At 47.3% G+C, this 16,904-nt stretch overlaps 1 protein-coding gene across 1 annotated transcript in view; it reads right to left on the reverse strand.

Annotated features, from left to right (window-relative positions):
• Nucleotides 1-16,904, reverse strand: part of LOC144683062 (uncharacterized) — a 101,927-nt gene that overhangs the window by 63,731 nt on the left and 21,292 nt on the right. Inside the window, exons 16-24 of the mRNA XM_078546076.1 lie at nt 16,333-16,386; nt 15,550-15,591; nt 9,267-9,360; nt 9,128-9,163; nt 6,200-6,355; nt 4,886-4,969; nt 1,925-2,008; nt 1,729-1,799; nt 664-855 (exon numbers count right to left, since the gene is read on the reverse strand). Of these exons, the coding sequence (XP_078402202.1) occupies nt 664-855; nt 1,729-1,799; nt 1,925-2,008; nt 4,886-4,969; nt 6,200-6,355; nt 9,128-9,163; nt 9,267-9,360; nt 15,550-15,591; nt 16,333-16,386 (813 nt within the window). The remainder of the gene's footprint in view (nt 1-663; nt 856-1,728; nt 1,800-1,924; nt 2,009-4,885; nt 4,970-6,199; nt 6,356-9,127; nt 9,164-9,266; nt 9,361-15,549; nt 15,592-16,332; nt 16,387-16,904) is intronic.

Raw genomic sequence — 16,904 nt, forward strand, 5'->3', positions numbered from 1 at the left:
GTTTGGAAGATGCTGACTAAGGAGCCTTGGTGAATTCCTGCAGTGCATCTTGTAGATGGTACACACTGCTGCTACTGTGCGTCGGTGATGGAGGGAGTGAATGTTTGTGGATGTGGTGCCGATCAAGCGGGCTGCTTTGTCCTGGACAGTGTCAAGCTCCTTGAGTGTTGTGGGAGCTGCGCTCATCCAGGCAAGTGGGGAGTATTCCATCACACTCCTGACTTGTGCCTTGTAGATGGTGGACAGGCTTTGGGGAGTCAGGAGGTGAGTTACTCGCTGCAGGATTCCTAGCCTCTAACCTGCTCTTGTAGCCACAGTATTTATTTGGCCAGTTTCTGGTCAAGGGTAAGCGCTAGGATGTTGACAGTGGGGGTATTCAGTGATGGTCTGTCTCTCTGGGGGTCAGTCTCTCTGTCTGGGATGAGATTCAATGTTTTCAGGTTGCAATGTGAGGATTTGCTTCAGAATGTTGATTTTTTTCAGGAGCAGGACCCAGGTTTCACTGTTTTGCGACAGCCAATCACAAGATTGCAATGCTGTGAACAAGTTTGAGCAGCTGAATGGGATCGATGACTGTGGATTCACTGAGTGTTTCTCTGCTGAGCGCCACTCTCCTGATTAGCCGCAATCCCTCGCTGAACAGATTCCTATCGCTGTACTTACTGGCTCGCCTTTGGATCCTGGGAGTCCTGGAGTTCCATCTTTCCCAGGTAATCCATCCAGACCAGGTACACCTGGAGAACCTGGGAAGCCAGGGTCACCTCGATCCCCCTTCACTCCAGGTAAAGTTTGGATATCACCCGGATCACCTTTCGGGCCCGGAATTCCCATTGGCCCCGCAATACCATCAGCTCCCTAAAACAAAAAGAATTTGTCAGCATGTTCATTCACTCTGTCATCTCCAACAACACAGCAATCCCTCAGTACTGACCCTCCGACAGTGCGGCACTCCCTCAGCACTGACCCTCTGACAGTGCAGCACTCCCTCAGTACTGACCCTCTGACAGTGCAGCACTCCCTCAGTACTGACCCTCTGACAGTGCAGCACTCCCTCAGTACTGACGCTCTGACAGTGCAGCGCTCCCTCAGTACTGACCCTCTGACAGTGCAGCACTCGCTCAGTACTGACCCTCTGACAGTGCAGCAAACCCTCAGTACTGACCCTCTGACAGTGCAGCACTCCCTCAGTACTGACCAATCGGACCAACTGATCCATGCTGGTGTTTCTGCTCCTCATGAGCCTCCTCCCACCCTCTCTTCATCTCACCCTATCAGCATATCCTTCTATTCCTTTCTCCCTCATGTGTTTATCCAGCTTCCCCTGAAATACATCTATACTATTCACCTCAACCACTCCCTGTGTGGCGAGTCCCGCATTCTCGCCACTCTCTGGGTAAAGACATTTCTCCTGAATTTCCCATTGGATTTATTAGTGACGGTCTCATATTGATGGTCGTTGGTTCTGGTCTCCCTGACAAATGGAAACATCCTCTCTACGTAGAACCTGCAAAACCTGATCATCATCTTAATGACCTCGATCAGGTCACCCCTCAGACGCCTCTACACAGGCGCCTCAGTCTGTCCTGAAACTTAGTACCTCTGAGCTCTAGATCATTCTCAATTGTGGTTTGTTTTTTGCTCTCAGCCCTGGCCCAGGGCGGGAGTTAGTCTGCATTGAGAAACATGCTGTCCAGGAACACAAGCGGCTTTAACGTGAGGAATACTTACCGGCTGTCCTGGGAATCCCACTCTTCCTGGTGGACCACGGTCTCCCTTCAGCCCTGGAATTCCAGAATCACCTGCGAAACATTGGGAATGAGGGAATTTGAAGAAATAAAAAGGGTTTCAGTCAGCCTGCTGCTGGGCTTTTGTATCTTTTCACAAAGTTTTATTAGCTCGTCCTGTGCTCTGCGGCCTCACTCACCGGGTCTTCCAGGGGGTCCTTGGGGACCTGGTGGTCCAGGAATGGCCGTGAAGTTACAGTGGAAGCAGATATCACCCTTGGCACCTGTAAGGAAACCCAGACCGTTAAAGGGACCTTGGAGGAACAAGAGGAGGCCATTCAACCCTAGAACTTCTGTCCCAATCATCCATCAGGTCGTGGCTCATCTGTAGCCGTCTCCCTGCCTTAACCCTTAATCCCCGGAACCAACAAAAATCGGTCAATCTCAGAATAAAAATGACTAATTGATCTATCGACGATCGCCGCTTGTGAAAGAGAGTTCCAAAGTTCTAGCAGCCTTCGGGCTGGATTTTATACTCCCCCACCGGCACATTTGAAGGTCGGGGGGAGGAGGGGGGTGCAGAGGAGGGGCACATAAAATCCAGCAAGTGGCCTTCCTGCCAACTACTCACCCGCCCCCGACCTGCCTGAAATTTTATGGTGGGCAGTGAAGACATTGGGCGGCCCAACCACCCTTGGGCCTGTTAAGGCCCCTTGAGTGGCCCGTTAACGGCCCGATCGCACCGGTATTTAATACGTGGCGAGGGGAAGCCCACGCCCTGTGGGAAGCCCGGCAGCTTTAGCTGTGTGGGCTGGTGTCGGGCAAAGGGGTTGGACGACCTCCTTTGGGGCCCCTGGGCCCATCAGGGGCACACGCCATCCTCCCCTCAAGGTCATCGCCCCCTACTTAGCTCTCTCCACAGCTCCTTAAAGCCGGTCCCCCATCCCCTCGTTCCCCCCACTTGCTGATACCTCTGACCCCAGATTTATCCGGGCTCCTCGATGTAGTGAGATTGCCTGTAGTCCCAGCGACGGCCACCCCTCCCGTTGGTGCTGCTGGGATAATACTCCCAGCCATCTGATTGGCCGGTAGCCCTCTAAAGCAGGACTTCCTCCTTCGATAGGGGTAGGAGTCTTGGTTTAAAACCATGAACACAGCTCCCAGTGTTAAATTGCTGTGGGGAAGCTGTGGGGAATCGTGGGCAGGACCCCCCACCCCAGACTTTTTAGCCGGGGGATGGAGGGGACAATGGCACATCCATAAAATCCTTTCCCTGATTTCACTCCCGAAAAGTCTGGCTCTAATTTTTAGGCTACGCCCCCTAGTCCTAGACTCCCCAAACAGTGGAAATAACTTCTCTCTCTCCACCCTTTCTGATATCATTAATGTCTTGAAAACTTCAATCAAATCATCTTGTAACCTGCTAAATTCCAGGGAATACAGTCCTAGTTTGTGTAAACTCCCCTCGTAAATTAACCATTGGAGCCCAGGTATCATTCTGGTAAATCGACACTGTACCCACTCCAAAGCCAGTATACCCTTCCTAGGTGCCCAGAAATGCTCCCAGTGACTCTGGGTGTTCTCTAACCAGGGCTTTGTACAGCTGCAACGTGACTTCCACCCCCTTGTATTCTAGTCCTCGAGTTAGAAAAGGCAGCATTCCATTAGCCTTTTTGATTATTTTCTGTACCTGTTCCTGACATTTTAAAGACATATATACCTGTCTTTGGACCACCAGCATTTCTAGTTCTTCACCATTTAGAACCAGTTCTTTTGTTTTTTAGGTCCAAAGTGGATGAACTCACAAATGAAATTGAAATTAATTTGCCACAGTTTTTGCTATTCACTTAATCCAACACCATCTCTGTGTAATTTTATGCTTCCATCTATACTGCCTATAGTGCTGCCTATTGCTGTGACAACAGCGGATTTGGCTATGCGACTTTCTAGCCTAATATCAAAGTCATCAATAAATATGGTGAATAGCTGAGGCCCCAACACAGATCCTTACACGACGGCACTAGTCACATGCTGCCAATCAGAGTATCTGTCCATTATCCCTACTCTCTCTTTACTGCCACTCAGCCAATTTCCTAACCAAGTCAATAATTTACCATCAATTAAATGAATTTCAACTTTAGCCAACAGACTCTTATGAGGAACTTTATCAAATGCCTTCTGAAAGTCTATATAAACAACGCCCACACTCATCTCTTTAGTCAACTATTCCAAACATTCAGTCAGGTTTTCCAGCTTGACCTACAAACTCGTGGTGGTAAGATGAATGTTTTCAAGAAAAACTCTCATAATCTCCTGGCGACAGATATTGAGTTAACTGGCGGATAAATTCCTGGTTTCCCACTCTCACCTTTCTTAAATAGTGCAGTCACTTGTGGAATTTTCCAATCTGACGGAACAGTTCGCAGATTAGGAGAACTTTGGAAGATTATATAGGACGTCCGCAATGTTTTCAGCTGTTTCCTTTCAAACCGCCGGATGGAAGCCGCCTGCTCCTTGGGGTTTCTCACGCGTTGGTGCCAGTAGTTTCTGCACCATTGCTTTTTTGATTATGTCAATTTTGTTGAGTACTGTTCCTCATTCAATATCAGTTTCCTCGAGGTGACCGGCATGTTGATGTCTTCCTCTGCTGCTCATCACCTTTTTCCAAAGCTAATTCTCACCTTGTTGTGTTAATTTTGATATTGATCGGCAAGGTTAGTTTTCATATTTCTTCTTTTATCTGCTCTGTCGCTCCTTGCTGAGCTGTTCATCTTTCCCAGTCATCGGAATCTGAGCTAAAATGTGCATTTCTTTTAGTTTAGTCAGCCTCCTCGCTCTGTCGGAGGGAGGGGGTGGTTTTGTTTATACAGTGGAACGCTCTGCCTGAAGGGGAAAGGAACATGTACAGGGCCGTGGGGAAAGAGCAGGGGGAGGGGAACCAGTTAGACAGCTCTTTCAAAGAGCCAGCACAGACACGATGGGCCAAATGACCTCCTTCCGGGCTCTATCATTCTGTGAGTCAGTTTGTATCGAAAACGCTGTGAATGTTGTGTGTATGATGGCACTGGGTAAAATATTGTACCTGCTGAGATACAGAACATTCCTGCCCTGCTCCTGTTGCTTCAATTCAGAATAAACCATGTTAACAAATACAAACTGACCTTTCAGTCCAGTTTCTCCTGGGAATCCTCGAGGTCCAGCAGGTCCTGGCTGCCCGGGTAAACTTTCACAATCCACAGAAGACACTGAAACGAGGTGAGAGAAAGCAATTGAACAAACCCAGCTATAAATCTACAGCACGCTCTCGGTACTGACCCTCTGACAGTGCAGCACTCCCTCAGTACTGACCCTCTGACAGTGCAGCACTCCCTCAGTACTGACCCTCTGACAGTGCAGCACTCCCTCAGTACTGACCCTCTGACAGTGCAGCACTCCCTCAGTACTGACCCTCTGACAGTGCAGTACTCCCTCAGTACTGACCCTCTGACAGTGCAGCGCTCCCTCAGTACTGACCCTCTGACAGTGCAGCGCTCCCTCAGTACTGACCCTCTGACAGTGCAGCACTCCCTCAGTACTGACCCTCTGACAGTGCAGCGCTCCCTCAGTACTGACCCTCTGACAGTGCAGCGCTCCCTCAGTACTGACCCTCTGACAGTGCAGCACTCCCTCAGTACTGACCCTCTGACAGTGCAGCACTCCCTCAGTACTGACCCTCTGACAGTGCAGCACTCCCTCAGTACTGACCCTCTGACAGTGCAGCACTCCCTCAGTACTGCACTGAAGTCTTTCCCTGGATTCCCACACAGATAGATGAATGCTCCAAGAATACACAGATGGTAAACCTTCAACAATCTTCTATCTTGTCAGACATTCCGCGTTAAATTAAGATATTCAGGACTAACCCTTAACATCATAGAAAACATTTATAATGTTTGCCTGTGTAAATTCAAGGTGCTTTATGAAAACAGGTTTTTCTATTATTCAATCGCAGGATATGGGCGTCAATGGCCAGGCCAGCATTGACTTCCTAATCCTAAAGGCCCTTGAGAAGTAGATGGGTTTCACCAGGAACGGCTGCAGTCTGTGTGAGGAAGCCGTTGAGTTGGGTGATTTCGGAGAGCTGTTCAGAGTCAACCACATTGGTGTGGGACTGGAGTTACATATAGGCCCAGAGCGGCTAAAGATGGCAGCTCTCCATATGCTCCTGATCCCAGTGCCTGTGAGTAGGACCGAGAGTTTCCACTTTTGGGGCTGATTGAAGATGGAAGGGCTGGTTGGGTTAAATGGTGTGTTTTACCTCACTTCAGAAACGTCTTAATTCCCCCTTGCACATGATTGTAATGTTACTGTTCTCCTACTTCAACCACGGCAAATGGTTCGTGTGAACACGTTTGATCCCCTGAGTGATAAAACAGTGCCTCTTCCGAGGACAGTACAGAGACACGACAGGAGCTCCAGCGCATTGAACAACTTACCTCGAGGTCCAGGGGGACCAGGGGGACCCGGTAATCCCCTTGGCCCATCCCTTCCTGGAGAACCTGACAGCGATAATCCTGGATCCCCCTTCACACCTTTCTGGCCTCGTTCACCTGTAAACCCTGGGAGACCCTTCTCACCTTGCAGGGAGAGACCTAGGAGGCAAGTAAAAAAAAAAAGTAATCATTTGATTGCAAAGTTACTTGGGGATAGAGAGAGATCTGTAACGCTAAGCGAAGGCCAAGAAACTGGTCACAGATTCAAAGAGGAACTTTGAGAGCATAGGAGCATGCAAGTTAGGAGCAAGAGGAGGCCATTCAGCCCCTCGAGCCCGCTCCACCATTCAATAAGATCATGGCTGATCTGATTGTGGCCTCAACTCCACATACCGCCGACTCTCGACAACCTTTGACTCCCTTGTTAGTCAAGACTTGATCTGCTCTGCCTTAAAAACATTACCTCCTCCACCACTCCCTGGGGAAGAGAGTTCCTAAGACTCACGACCCTGTGAGGGAAGAAATTCCTCCTCATCTCTGTTTTAATGGGAGATAACTTATTTTTAAACTGTGACCCTCTAGTTCTAGGTTCTCCCACAAGGGGAAACTCTCCACATCCACCCTGTCAAGTCCCCTCAGGGTTTTATGGGCAGAGTTTAGCCCTTGTCGGACAGGCTCAATGGAGCAGTCAGGAAGCCGACTGCCGCCTGCGATTGGGGCCGGACCACGATTTCACGCTGGGGGGGGGGCCAATGAAGGCCTGCCCACTGTGAAACACAAGCTGCAGCGCCCAGTGCTGCCAGTGTTGGGGGAAGGAGGGTGAGTGGGGAACTTTGCGCGGGCACGTGAGTGCCACTTGCAAATCTCCAGGAGGCACAGGGCTGGGTCAGGAAGATGAACGCTTTCCAAAAATAAAAGAAAGATTTTATAAATGTTATAAAACAGCTCCCTTCATGTGACTCTGTCACACGAGCAGCGCCATGTTATTAATTACATATTACATTTTTTATATTTTTATTTGCTTTTGGAAATCTCAGCCCACCCGTGGATGAGGTTTCCAAAAATTGCTTGACCTTTTTGCCGGCCCTCCAACCGTGAGGTTGGACAGGCAGCGAGAAATTTCTTTTAATGACCTTTTTAATGGCCTTAACAGGCCTTTTAACTGTCGGTGGGTGAACAGCCGACTCTGTCCCACACCTACCGACCGAAATAACGCGCGATGGCGTTGGGGCGCTCGCCCAGCATCATCGCATGTCATTTTATGCTCAGTTGGGTTGGGCATGTGCCCACCCACCGAGCTAAAAATTTTGCCCTATATGTTTCAGTGAGATCACCTCTCAATCTTCTAAACTCCAGCGGATACAGACCCAGCCTGTCCAACCTTCCCTCATAAGTTAACCCCTTCATCCCACAAATCAGTCAAGTGAACCTTCTCTGAACTGCTCCTAACGCAATTATATCCCTTCTTAGATAAGGAGGCCAAAACTGTACACAGTACTTCTTCTGTGGTCTCCCAAATGCTCTGTACAACTGTAGCTACAGCTACTTTTATACTTGATTCCCTTTGCATTAAATGCTAATATTCCATTTCCCTTCCGAATCACTTGTTGTACCTGCACACTGACTTTTCCTGATTCATGTACCAGGACACCCAGATCCCTCTGTACCTCAGAGTTCTGCAGTCTCTCTCCATTTAAATAATTTGCTGCTTTTCTAGTCTTCCTGCCAAAGTGACAAGTTCACATTTTCCATATTATACCCCAAATGCCAAATTTTTACCCACTCAGTTAACCTGTCTATATCCTTTTGCAGACTCCCTATGTCCTCTTCAATTACTTTCTTACCTATCTTTGTGTCATCAGCAAATTTAGAAACCATAAATTTGATCCCTTCAAACAAGTCATTGATATAGATTGTAAACAGTTGAGACCCCAACACTGATCCCTGTGGCACTCCACTCATTACATCTTGCCAACCCGAAAATGACCCAAATATGCCTACTCTCTGTTTCCTGTTAGCCAACCAATTCTCTATCCATGCTAATATGTTATCCCCTACACCATGAACTCTTATTTTGTGAAGTAACCATGGATGTGACACCTTGTTTAATGTCTTCTGGAAATCTAAGTACAGCACATCCACAGGTCCCCCTTTGTTCACGTTGCTTGTTACTTCCTCAAAGAACCTCAATAAATTAGTCAAGCCCAATTTCTCTTTCACAACACCATGTTGCCTCGGTATGATGCATTAAGATTTTCCAAGTGCCCCTCTATAATCTCCTTAATAATAGATTCCAGCATTTTCCCTATGACAGATGCTAAGCTAACCGGTCGGTAGTTTGCTGCTTTCTGTCTCCCTCCTTTCTTGACTAAAGGAGTCACGTTCACTATTTTCCAATCTGATGGGATCTTTCCTGAATCTAGGGAATTTTGGGAAATTCAAACCAGTGCATCTATTATCTCAGCAGCCGCTTCTTTTAAGACCCTGGGATGAAGTCCACCAGGACCTGGGGACTTGTCAGCTTTTAGTTCCAATAATTTCCTCAGTGACCTTTCCCCGGTGATTGGAATTGTTTTAAGTTTCTCCCTCCCTTTCACCTCCTGATTCGCAATTATTCCTGGGGTGTTATTTGCATCCTCTACAGTGAAGGCAGACGCAAACTATCTGTTCAATTTATCCGGGAGCATGTTAGGTCCAGTATTTACATATGCAAAAGGTTTCAGGTTTGGCTAGAGGACATGTACATTCGTCAGAACTCAATATGGCCTGTCCAGTGGGAACTGTCAGTATCATTCCTGCCCAAGAAATTGTGACGACTCTACAAAGCCTCTCTATTAAGTTGATTGTAGTCAGCCTGTTTACTTGCTGGTCAGCCTAGGTCAAGCCCTGTGTCAATGACCATTCCACCACAGTAGCTTCACAATCCTTTACCTGGAGGGCCTGGTAATCCAGCAAGTCCAGGGCGGCCTGAAGAGGGGAAGAAAAGGAGCAAGTGTTGCAATTATGTTGATAATTTCTCAATCGGTTTTGATTTACATTGAATGTGGTTATTAAGAATCTGGTTACGTACCTGTTGGGCCCTGTTCACCTTGCAGCCCGGGAGGGCCTGGCTCACCTGGGTTGCCCTGTGTCCCATGAATAATGTTTCCACGTGCATCAATAATCTGGAAGAGGAGATGGATGTTCAGTGAGCGGTGATTCCAGACAGCGCCCGCGGAGGAGTCAGTGTCCCGTTGCTGTGGTAGGAACGCAGTTTAAGCTCCACAGTGTGTGCGCGAACGTCACTGACGGATTCGCTGCCTGTTTGTCAGGCTTCCAGTCGGATTGTGCAGAGCCCCAGAAACCACAGCACAAGGTACCCCTAGGCCCAGTGGGGGAGGGGGCGGACGATCAATCAGCAGGGCAGGGGGGGTAACACCAATCCCCGGAGCAGTCGGAGGGTCAGAAAGGCCGTTTGGTTCCAGGGTCCTGGGTGAGGGAGGATCAGAGGCCATGGGGGGGATGTAATGAGATAAATTGGAGGCAGGGGTTTTGGAGGCCCCCTGAAGAGGGACAGGGGATGATGCGTGGGGTGAGGTTTGGGGCAGCACCTGATCAAAGGGGTCTCTCCCGGGCAGGCTCACTGGGTCAAGCAGGAGGTGGAAGGACACTTAGCTCCTGCGGCGGGACTGGACTCACCTGGGTTTAGGGCCTGGGATTCTCTCGGGTCGTGAAGCCGCCCTACCACAGCTACACTCAAAAATCTCAATAACAATGAGGCTCGCAGCCTCATTATCACATTTAAAGCGACTTACCACCGCCTCGGAGTGGTTTCAGGTCAGCCACCCATCCAGCCTCATCTGTTAGACCTGAAGTGGGTGTCCTGGGTCTGTGGGGGGTGGGGGAGGGGGTGGGGGGGGGGGGGGGGGGGGGCGGTGGTTGGTGTCAAGATTCTGTTTTTTAACACCTCCCCCGCCCACCAGATCCAAAACCACTCATTTTTTGTGGATAAAATTCCCCTTTATTATTTTTACAAACAAAATCTGAACAACTTTAGAACAAGTCCAGTAAATAAAGAGTCTAATACCCTCAGTAAATACACAGCCCAATACCCTCAGTAAATACACAGCCTGAACCCTCAGTAAATACACAGCCCAATACCCTCAGTAAATACACAGCCTGAACCCTCAGTAAATACACAGCCCAATACCCTCAGTAAATACACAGCCTGAACCCTCAGTAAATACACAGCCCAATACCCTCAGTAAATACACAGCCTGAACCCTCAGTAAATACACAGCCCAATACCCTCAGTAAATACACAGCCTGAACCCTCAGTAAATACACAGCCCAATGCCCTCAGTAAATACACAGCCTGAACCCTCAGTAAATACACAGCCCAATACCCTCAGTAAATACACAGCCCAATACCCTCAGTAAATACACAGCCTGAACCCTCAGTAAATACACAGCCCAATACCCTCAGTAAATACACAGCCCAATACCCTCAGTAAATACACAGCCTGAACCCTCAGTAAATACACAGCCCAATACCCTCAGTAAATACACAGCCTGAACCCTCAGTAAATACACAGCCCAATACCCTCAGTAAATACACAGCCTGAACCCTCAGTAAATACACAGCCCAATACCCTCAGTAAATACACAGCCCAATACCCTCAGTAAATACACAGCCTGAACCCTCAGTAAATACACAGCCCAATACCCTCAGTAAATACACAGCCTGAACTCTCAGTAAATACACAGCCCAATACCCTCAGTAAATACACAGCCTGAACCCTCAGTAAATACACAGCCCAATACCCTCAGTAAATACACAGCCTGAACCCTCAGTAAATACACAGCCCGAACCCTCAGTAAATACACAGCCCAATACCCTCAGTAAATACACAGCCCAATACCCTCAGTAAATACACAGCCTGAACCCTCAGTAAATACACAGCCTGAACCCTCAGTAAATACACAGCCCAATACCCTCAGTAAATACACAGCCTGAACCCTCAGTAAATACACAGCCCAATACCCTCAGTAAATACACAGCCCAATACCCTCAGTAAATACACAGCCTGAACCCTCAGTAAATACACAGCCCAATACCCTCAGTAAATACACAGCCCAATACCCTCAGTAAATACACAGCCTGAACCCTCAGTAAATACACAGCCCAATACCCTCAGTAAATACACAGCCTGAACCCTCAGTAAATACACAGCCCAATACCCTCAGTAAATACACAGCCTGAACCCTCAGTAAATACACAGCCCAATACCCTCAGTAAATACACAGCCCAATACCCTCAGTAAATACACAGCCTGAACCCTCAGTAAATACACAGCCCAATACCCTCAGTAAATACACAGCCTGAACTCTCAGTAAATACACAGCCCAATACCCTCAGTAAATACACAGCCTGAACCCTCAGTAAATACACAGCCCAATACCCTCAGTAAATACACAGCCTGAACCCTCAGTAAATACACAGCCCGAACCCTCAGTAAATACACAGCCCAATACCCTCAGTAAATACACAGCCCAATACCCTCAGTAAATACACAGCCTGAACCTTCAGTAAATACACAGCCTGAACCCTCAGTAAATACACAGCCCAATACCCTCAGTAAATACACAGCCTGAACCCTCAGTAAATACACAGCCCAATACCCTCAGTAAATACACAGCCCAATACCCTCAGTAAATACACAGCCTGAACCCTCAGTAAATACACAGCCTGAACCCTCAGTAAATACACAGCCTGAACCCTCAGTAAATACACAGCCCAATACCCTCAGTAAATACACAGCCCAGAACCCTCAGTAAATACACAGCCCAATACCCTCAGTAAATACACAGCCCAATACCCTCAGTAAATACACAGCCTGAACCCTCAGTAAATACACAGCCTGAACCCTCAGTAAATACACAGCCTGAACCCTCAGTAAATACACAGCCCGAACCCTCAGTAAATACACAGCCCAATACCCTCAGTAAATACACAGCCCAATACCCTCAGTAAATACACAGCCTGAACCCTCAGTAAATACACAGCCTGAACCCTCAGTAAATACACAGCCTGAACCCTCAGTAAATACACAGCCCAATACCCTCAGTAAATACACAGCCCAATACCCTCAGTAAATACACAGCCCAATAGCCTCAGTAAATACACAGCCCAATAGCCTCAGTAAATACACAGCCCAATACACTCAGGAAATACACAGCCCAATACCCTCAGTAAATACACAGCCCAATACCCTCAGTAAATACACAGCCCAATACGCTCAGTAAATACACAGCCCAATACCCTCAGTAAATACACAGCCCAATACCCTCAGTAAATACACAGCCCAATACCCTCAGTAAATACACAGCCCAATACCCTCAGTAAATACACAGCCCAATACGCTCAGTAAATACACAGCCCAATACCCTCAGTAAATACACAGCCCAATACCCTCAGTAAATACACAGCCCAATACCCTCAGTAAATACACAGCCCAATAGCCCTCAGTAAATACACAGCCCAATACGCTCAGTAAATACACAGCCCAATACCCTCAGTAAATACACAGCCCCATACGCTCAGTAAATACACAGCCCAATACGCTCAGTAAATACACAGCCCAATACGCTCAGTAAATACACAACCCAATACCCTCAGTAAATACACAACCCAATACCCTCAGTAAATACACAGCCCAATACCCTCAGTAAATACACAGCCCAAACCTCAGTAAATACACAGCCCAATCACCCTCAATAAATACACAGCCCAATCACCCTCAGTAATACACAGCCCAATCACCCTCAGTAAATACACAGCCCAATCACTCTCAGTAAATACACAGCCCAATCACCCTCAGTAAATACACAGCCCAATCACCCTCAGTAAATACACAGCCCAATAGCCCTCAGTAAATACACAGCCCAATCACCCTCAGTAAATACACAGCCCAATACCCTCAGTAAATACACAGCCCAATCACCCTCAGTAAATACACAGCCCAATCACTCTCAGTAAATACACAGCCCAATCACCCTCAGTAAATACACAGCCCAATCACCCTCAGTAAATACACAGCCCAATCACCCTCAATAAATACACAGCCCAATCACTCTCAGTAAATACACAGCCCAATCACCCTCAGTAAATACACAGCCCAATCACCCTCAGTAAATACACAGCCCAATCACCCTCAGTAAATACACAGCCCAATCACCCTCAGTAAATACACAGCCCAATCACCCTCAGTAAATACACAGCCCAATAGCCCTCAGTAAATACACAGCCCAATCACCCTCAGTAAATACACAGCCCAATACCCTCAGTAAACACACAGCCCAATAGCCCTCAGTAAATACACGGCCCAATAGCCCTCAGTAAATACACAGCCCAATAGCCCTCAGTAAATACACAGCCCAATAGCCCTCAGTAAATACACAGCCCAATACCCTCAGTAAATACACAGCCCAATAGCCCTCAGTAAATACACAGCCCAATACCCTCAGTAAATACACAGCCCAATAGCCCTCAGTAAATACACAGCCCAATACCCTCAGTAAATACACAGCCCAATCACCCTCAGTAAATACACAGCCCAATACCCTCAGTAAATACACAGCCCAATCACCCTCAGTAAATACACAGCCCAATCACCCTCAGTAAATACACAGCCCAATCACCCTCAGTAAATACACAGCCCAATCACCCTCAGTAAATACACAGCCCAATCACCCTCAGTAAATACACAGCCCAATACCCTCAGTAAATACACAGCCCAATAGCCCTCAGTAAATACACAGCCCAATAGCCCTCAGTAAATACACAGCCCAATAGCCCTCAGTAAATACACAGCCCAATAGCCCTCAGTAAATACACAGCCCAATACCCTCAGTAAATACACAGCCCAATAGCCCTCAGTAAATACACAGCCCAATACCCTCAGTAAATACACAGCCCAATACCCTCAGTAAATACACAGCCCAATAGCCCTCAGTAAATACACAGCCCAATACCCTCAGTAAATACACAGCCCAATAGCCCTCAGTAAATACACAGCCCAATACCCTCAGTAAATACACAGCCCAATAGCCCTCAGTAAATACACAGCCCAATAGCCCTCAGTAAATACACAGCCCAATACCCTCAGTAAATACACAGCCCAATCACCCTCAGTAAATACACAGCCCAATACCCTCAGTAAATACACAGCCCAATCACCCTCAGTAAATACACAGCCCAATCACCCTCAGTAAATACACAGCCCAATCACCCTCAGTAAATATACAGCCCAATAGCCCTCAGTAAATACACAGCCCAATCACCCTCAGTAAATACACAGCCCAATACCCTCAGTAAATACACAGCCCAATAGCCCTCAGTAAATACACAGCCCAATAGCCCTCAGTAAATACACAGCCCAATAGCCCTCAGTAAATACACAGCCCAATAGCCCTCAGTAAATACACAGCCCAATATCCTCAGTAAATACACAGCCCAATAGCCCTCAGTAAATACACAGCCCAATAGCTCTCAGTAAATACACAGCCCAATACCCTCAGTAAATACACAGCCCAATACCCTCAGTAAATACACAGCCCAATACCCTCAGTAAACACACAGCCCAATACCCTCAGTAAATACACAGCCCAATAGCCCTCAGTAAATACACAGCCCAATCACCCTCAGTAAATATACAGCCCAATACTCTGAGTAAATATACAGCCCAATAGCCCTCAGTAAATACACAGCCCAATACTCTCAGTAAATACACAGCTCAATTCCCCCCGTAAATATACAGCCCAATACCCTCAGTAAATATACAGTCCAATACCCTCAGTAAATACACAGTCCCATATCCTCATTAAATACACCATCCAATATCCTCAGTAAATACACAGTCTCAACTCCCAGTAAATACACAGTCCAAACCCTCAGTAAACACACAGACCAATACCCTCAGTAAATACAGTCCAATACTCTCAGTAAATATACAGCCCAATGCCCTCAGTAAATATACAGCCCAATACCCTCAGTAAATACACAGCCCAATACCCTCAGTAAATACACAGCCCAATACCCTCAGTAAATACACAGTCCAATAGCCTCAGTAAATACACAGTTCAATATCCTCAGTAAATACACAGTCCAATGCCCTCAGTAAATACCCAGCCCAAAACCCTCAGTAAATACCCAGCCCAAAACCCTCAGTAAATACACAGCCCAAAACCCTCAGTAAATACACAGCCCAAACCTCAGTAAATACACAGTCCAGTGCCCTCAGTAAATACACAGCCCAAACCTCAGTAAATACACAGTCCAATCACCTAGTATTTGATTTTTTCCGGATACTTACAATACCTGGAGGACCAACAATCCCACGATTGCCTTTCTCTCCCTAGAGAAAAGAAACATACGCCCGTTATTTTCAAAACAGCATCAACTCAGATAACAGAACGGAAGTAAATTTGCAGATGGGAGAGACAGAAAAGGGTGATGTTAGGGACTGGTTGGTTGAAACTGCCATCTCTCTGTGGTCAATATGAGAATCTCTCTCCTCTTCTACTGACTATGTGACCATCTTCAGCCAGCAGGACTTTTTTTATTCATTCACGGGATGTGGGCTTCGCTGGCTGGGCCCAGCATTTACTGCCCATCCCTAGTTGCCCTTGAGAAGGTGGTGGTGAGCTGCCTTCTTGAACCGCTGCAGTCCATGTGGTGTAGATACACCCACAGTGCTGTTAGGGAGAGAGTTCCAGGATTTTGACCCAGCGACAGTGAAGGAACGGCGATATATTTCCAGCAGATTGCTGCTGGGCTTTGTCTGTCTAACCTCAGCAGATACATCAGGGGACTTGTCGAAATACTCACTAAACCAAACTCCCAGTGCTTCCACCAATCTTACACCAATGTTAGGGATGGAAATTGGTGAACGTGGAAATTCTCTTGCCATTTTCGACAGCACTGAATGCACATTGTAAATGGTCTATGCATCCATCCCTCCCTCCATCCGCTCATCCCTCCATTCCTCCTTTCCCCAATCACTCCCTCTGTTCCCTCCCTCCATCCCTGCCTCCCAATGCCCCTCCATTCCCTCTCTCCCTCAGTCCAACCAAATAAATTAAATAAAGCTTGTTACCTTGGAGCCCTCCAGTCCTGGAAAGCCTGGTTCTCCTGCGTATCCTGGTTGGCCCTATAAAATAAACAAAACCAAGAATAATTTTCCCACTTTTCACCAACAGCTGACGCATAATAAAATTCAGAAACATCTTTAAAATTGTTTCCTTGGACAAAGTTAAAATACTGTCTACACAGGTCGGAACATTGCGAGGCCAGTAAGGTTTCACTAATGTCTGATTGATAGGATCTAAGAGATAGGATTAACGGTCATGTGGAAAGGCATGGACTAGTCAGGGATGGTCAGCGTGGATTTGTTAAAGGAAGGTCTTGCCTCACAAATGTGATTGAATTCTTTGAGGAAGTGACAAGAAGGGTTGATGAAGGTAGTGCAGTGGATGTTGTGTACGTGGATTTTAGCAAGGCATTTGACAAGGTCCCACATGGCAGATTGGTCAGGAAAGTAAAAGCCCATGGGATTCAGGGTAATGTCGCAAACTGGATAAAAGGTTGGCTTTGTAACAGGAAACAAAGGGTAATGGTCGATGGATGCCCTTGCGAATGGAAAGTTGTCTCAAGTGGTGTTCCACAGGG

The sequence above is a fragment of the Cetorhinus maximus genome, chromosome 7 (assembly GCF_964194155.1).
Source record: "Cetorhinus maximus chromosome 7, sCetMax3.hap1.1, whole genome shotgun sequence".
NCBI lineage: Eukaryota > Metazoa > Chordata > Chondrichthyes > Lamniformes > Cetorhinidae > Cetorhinus > Cetorhinus maximus.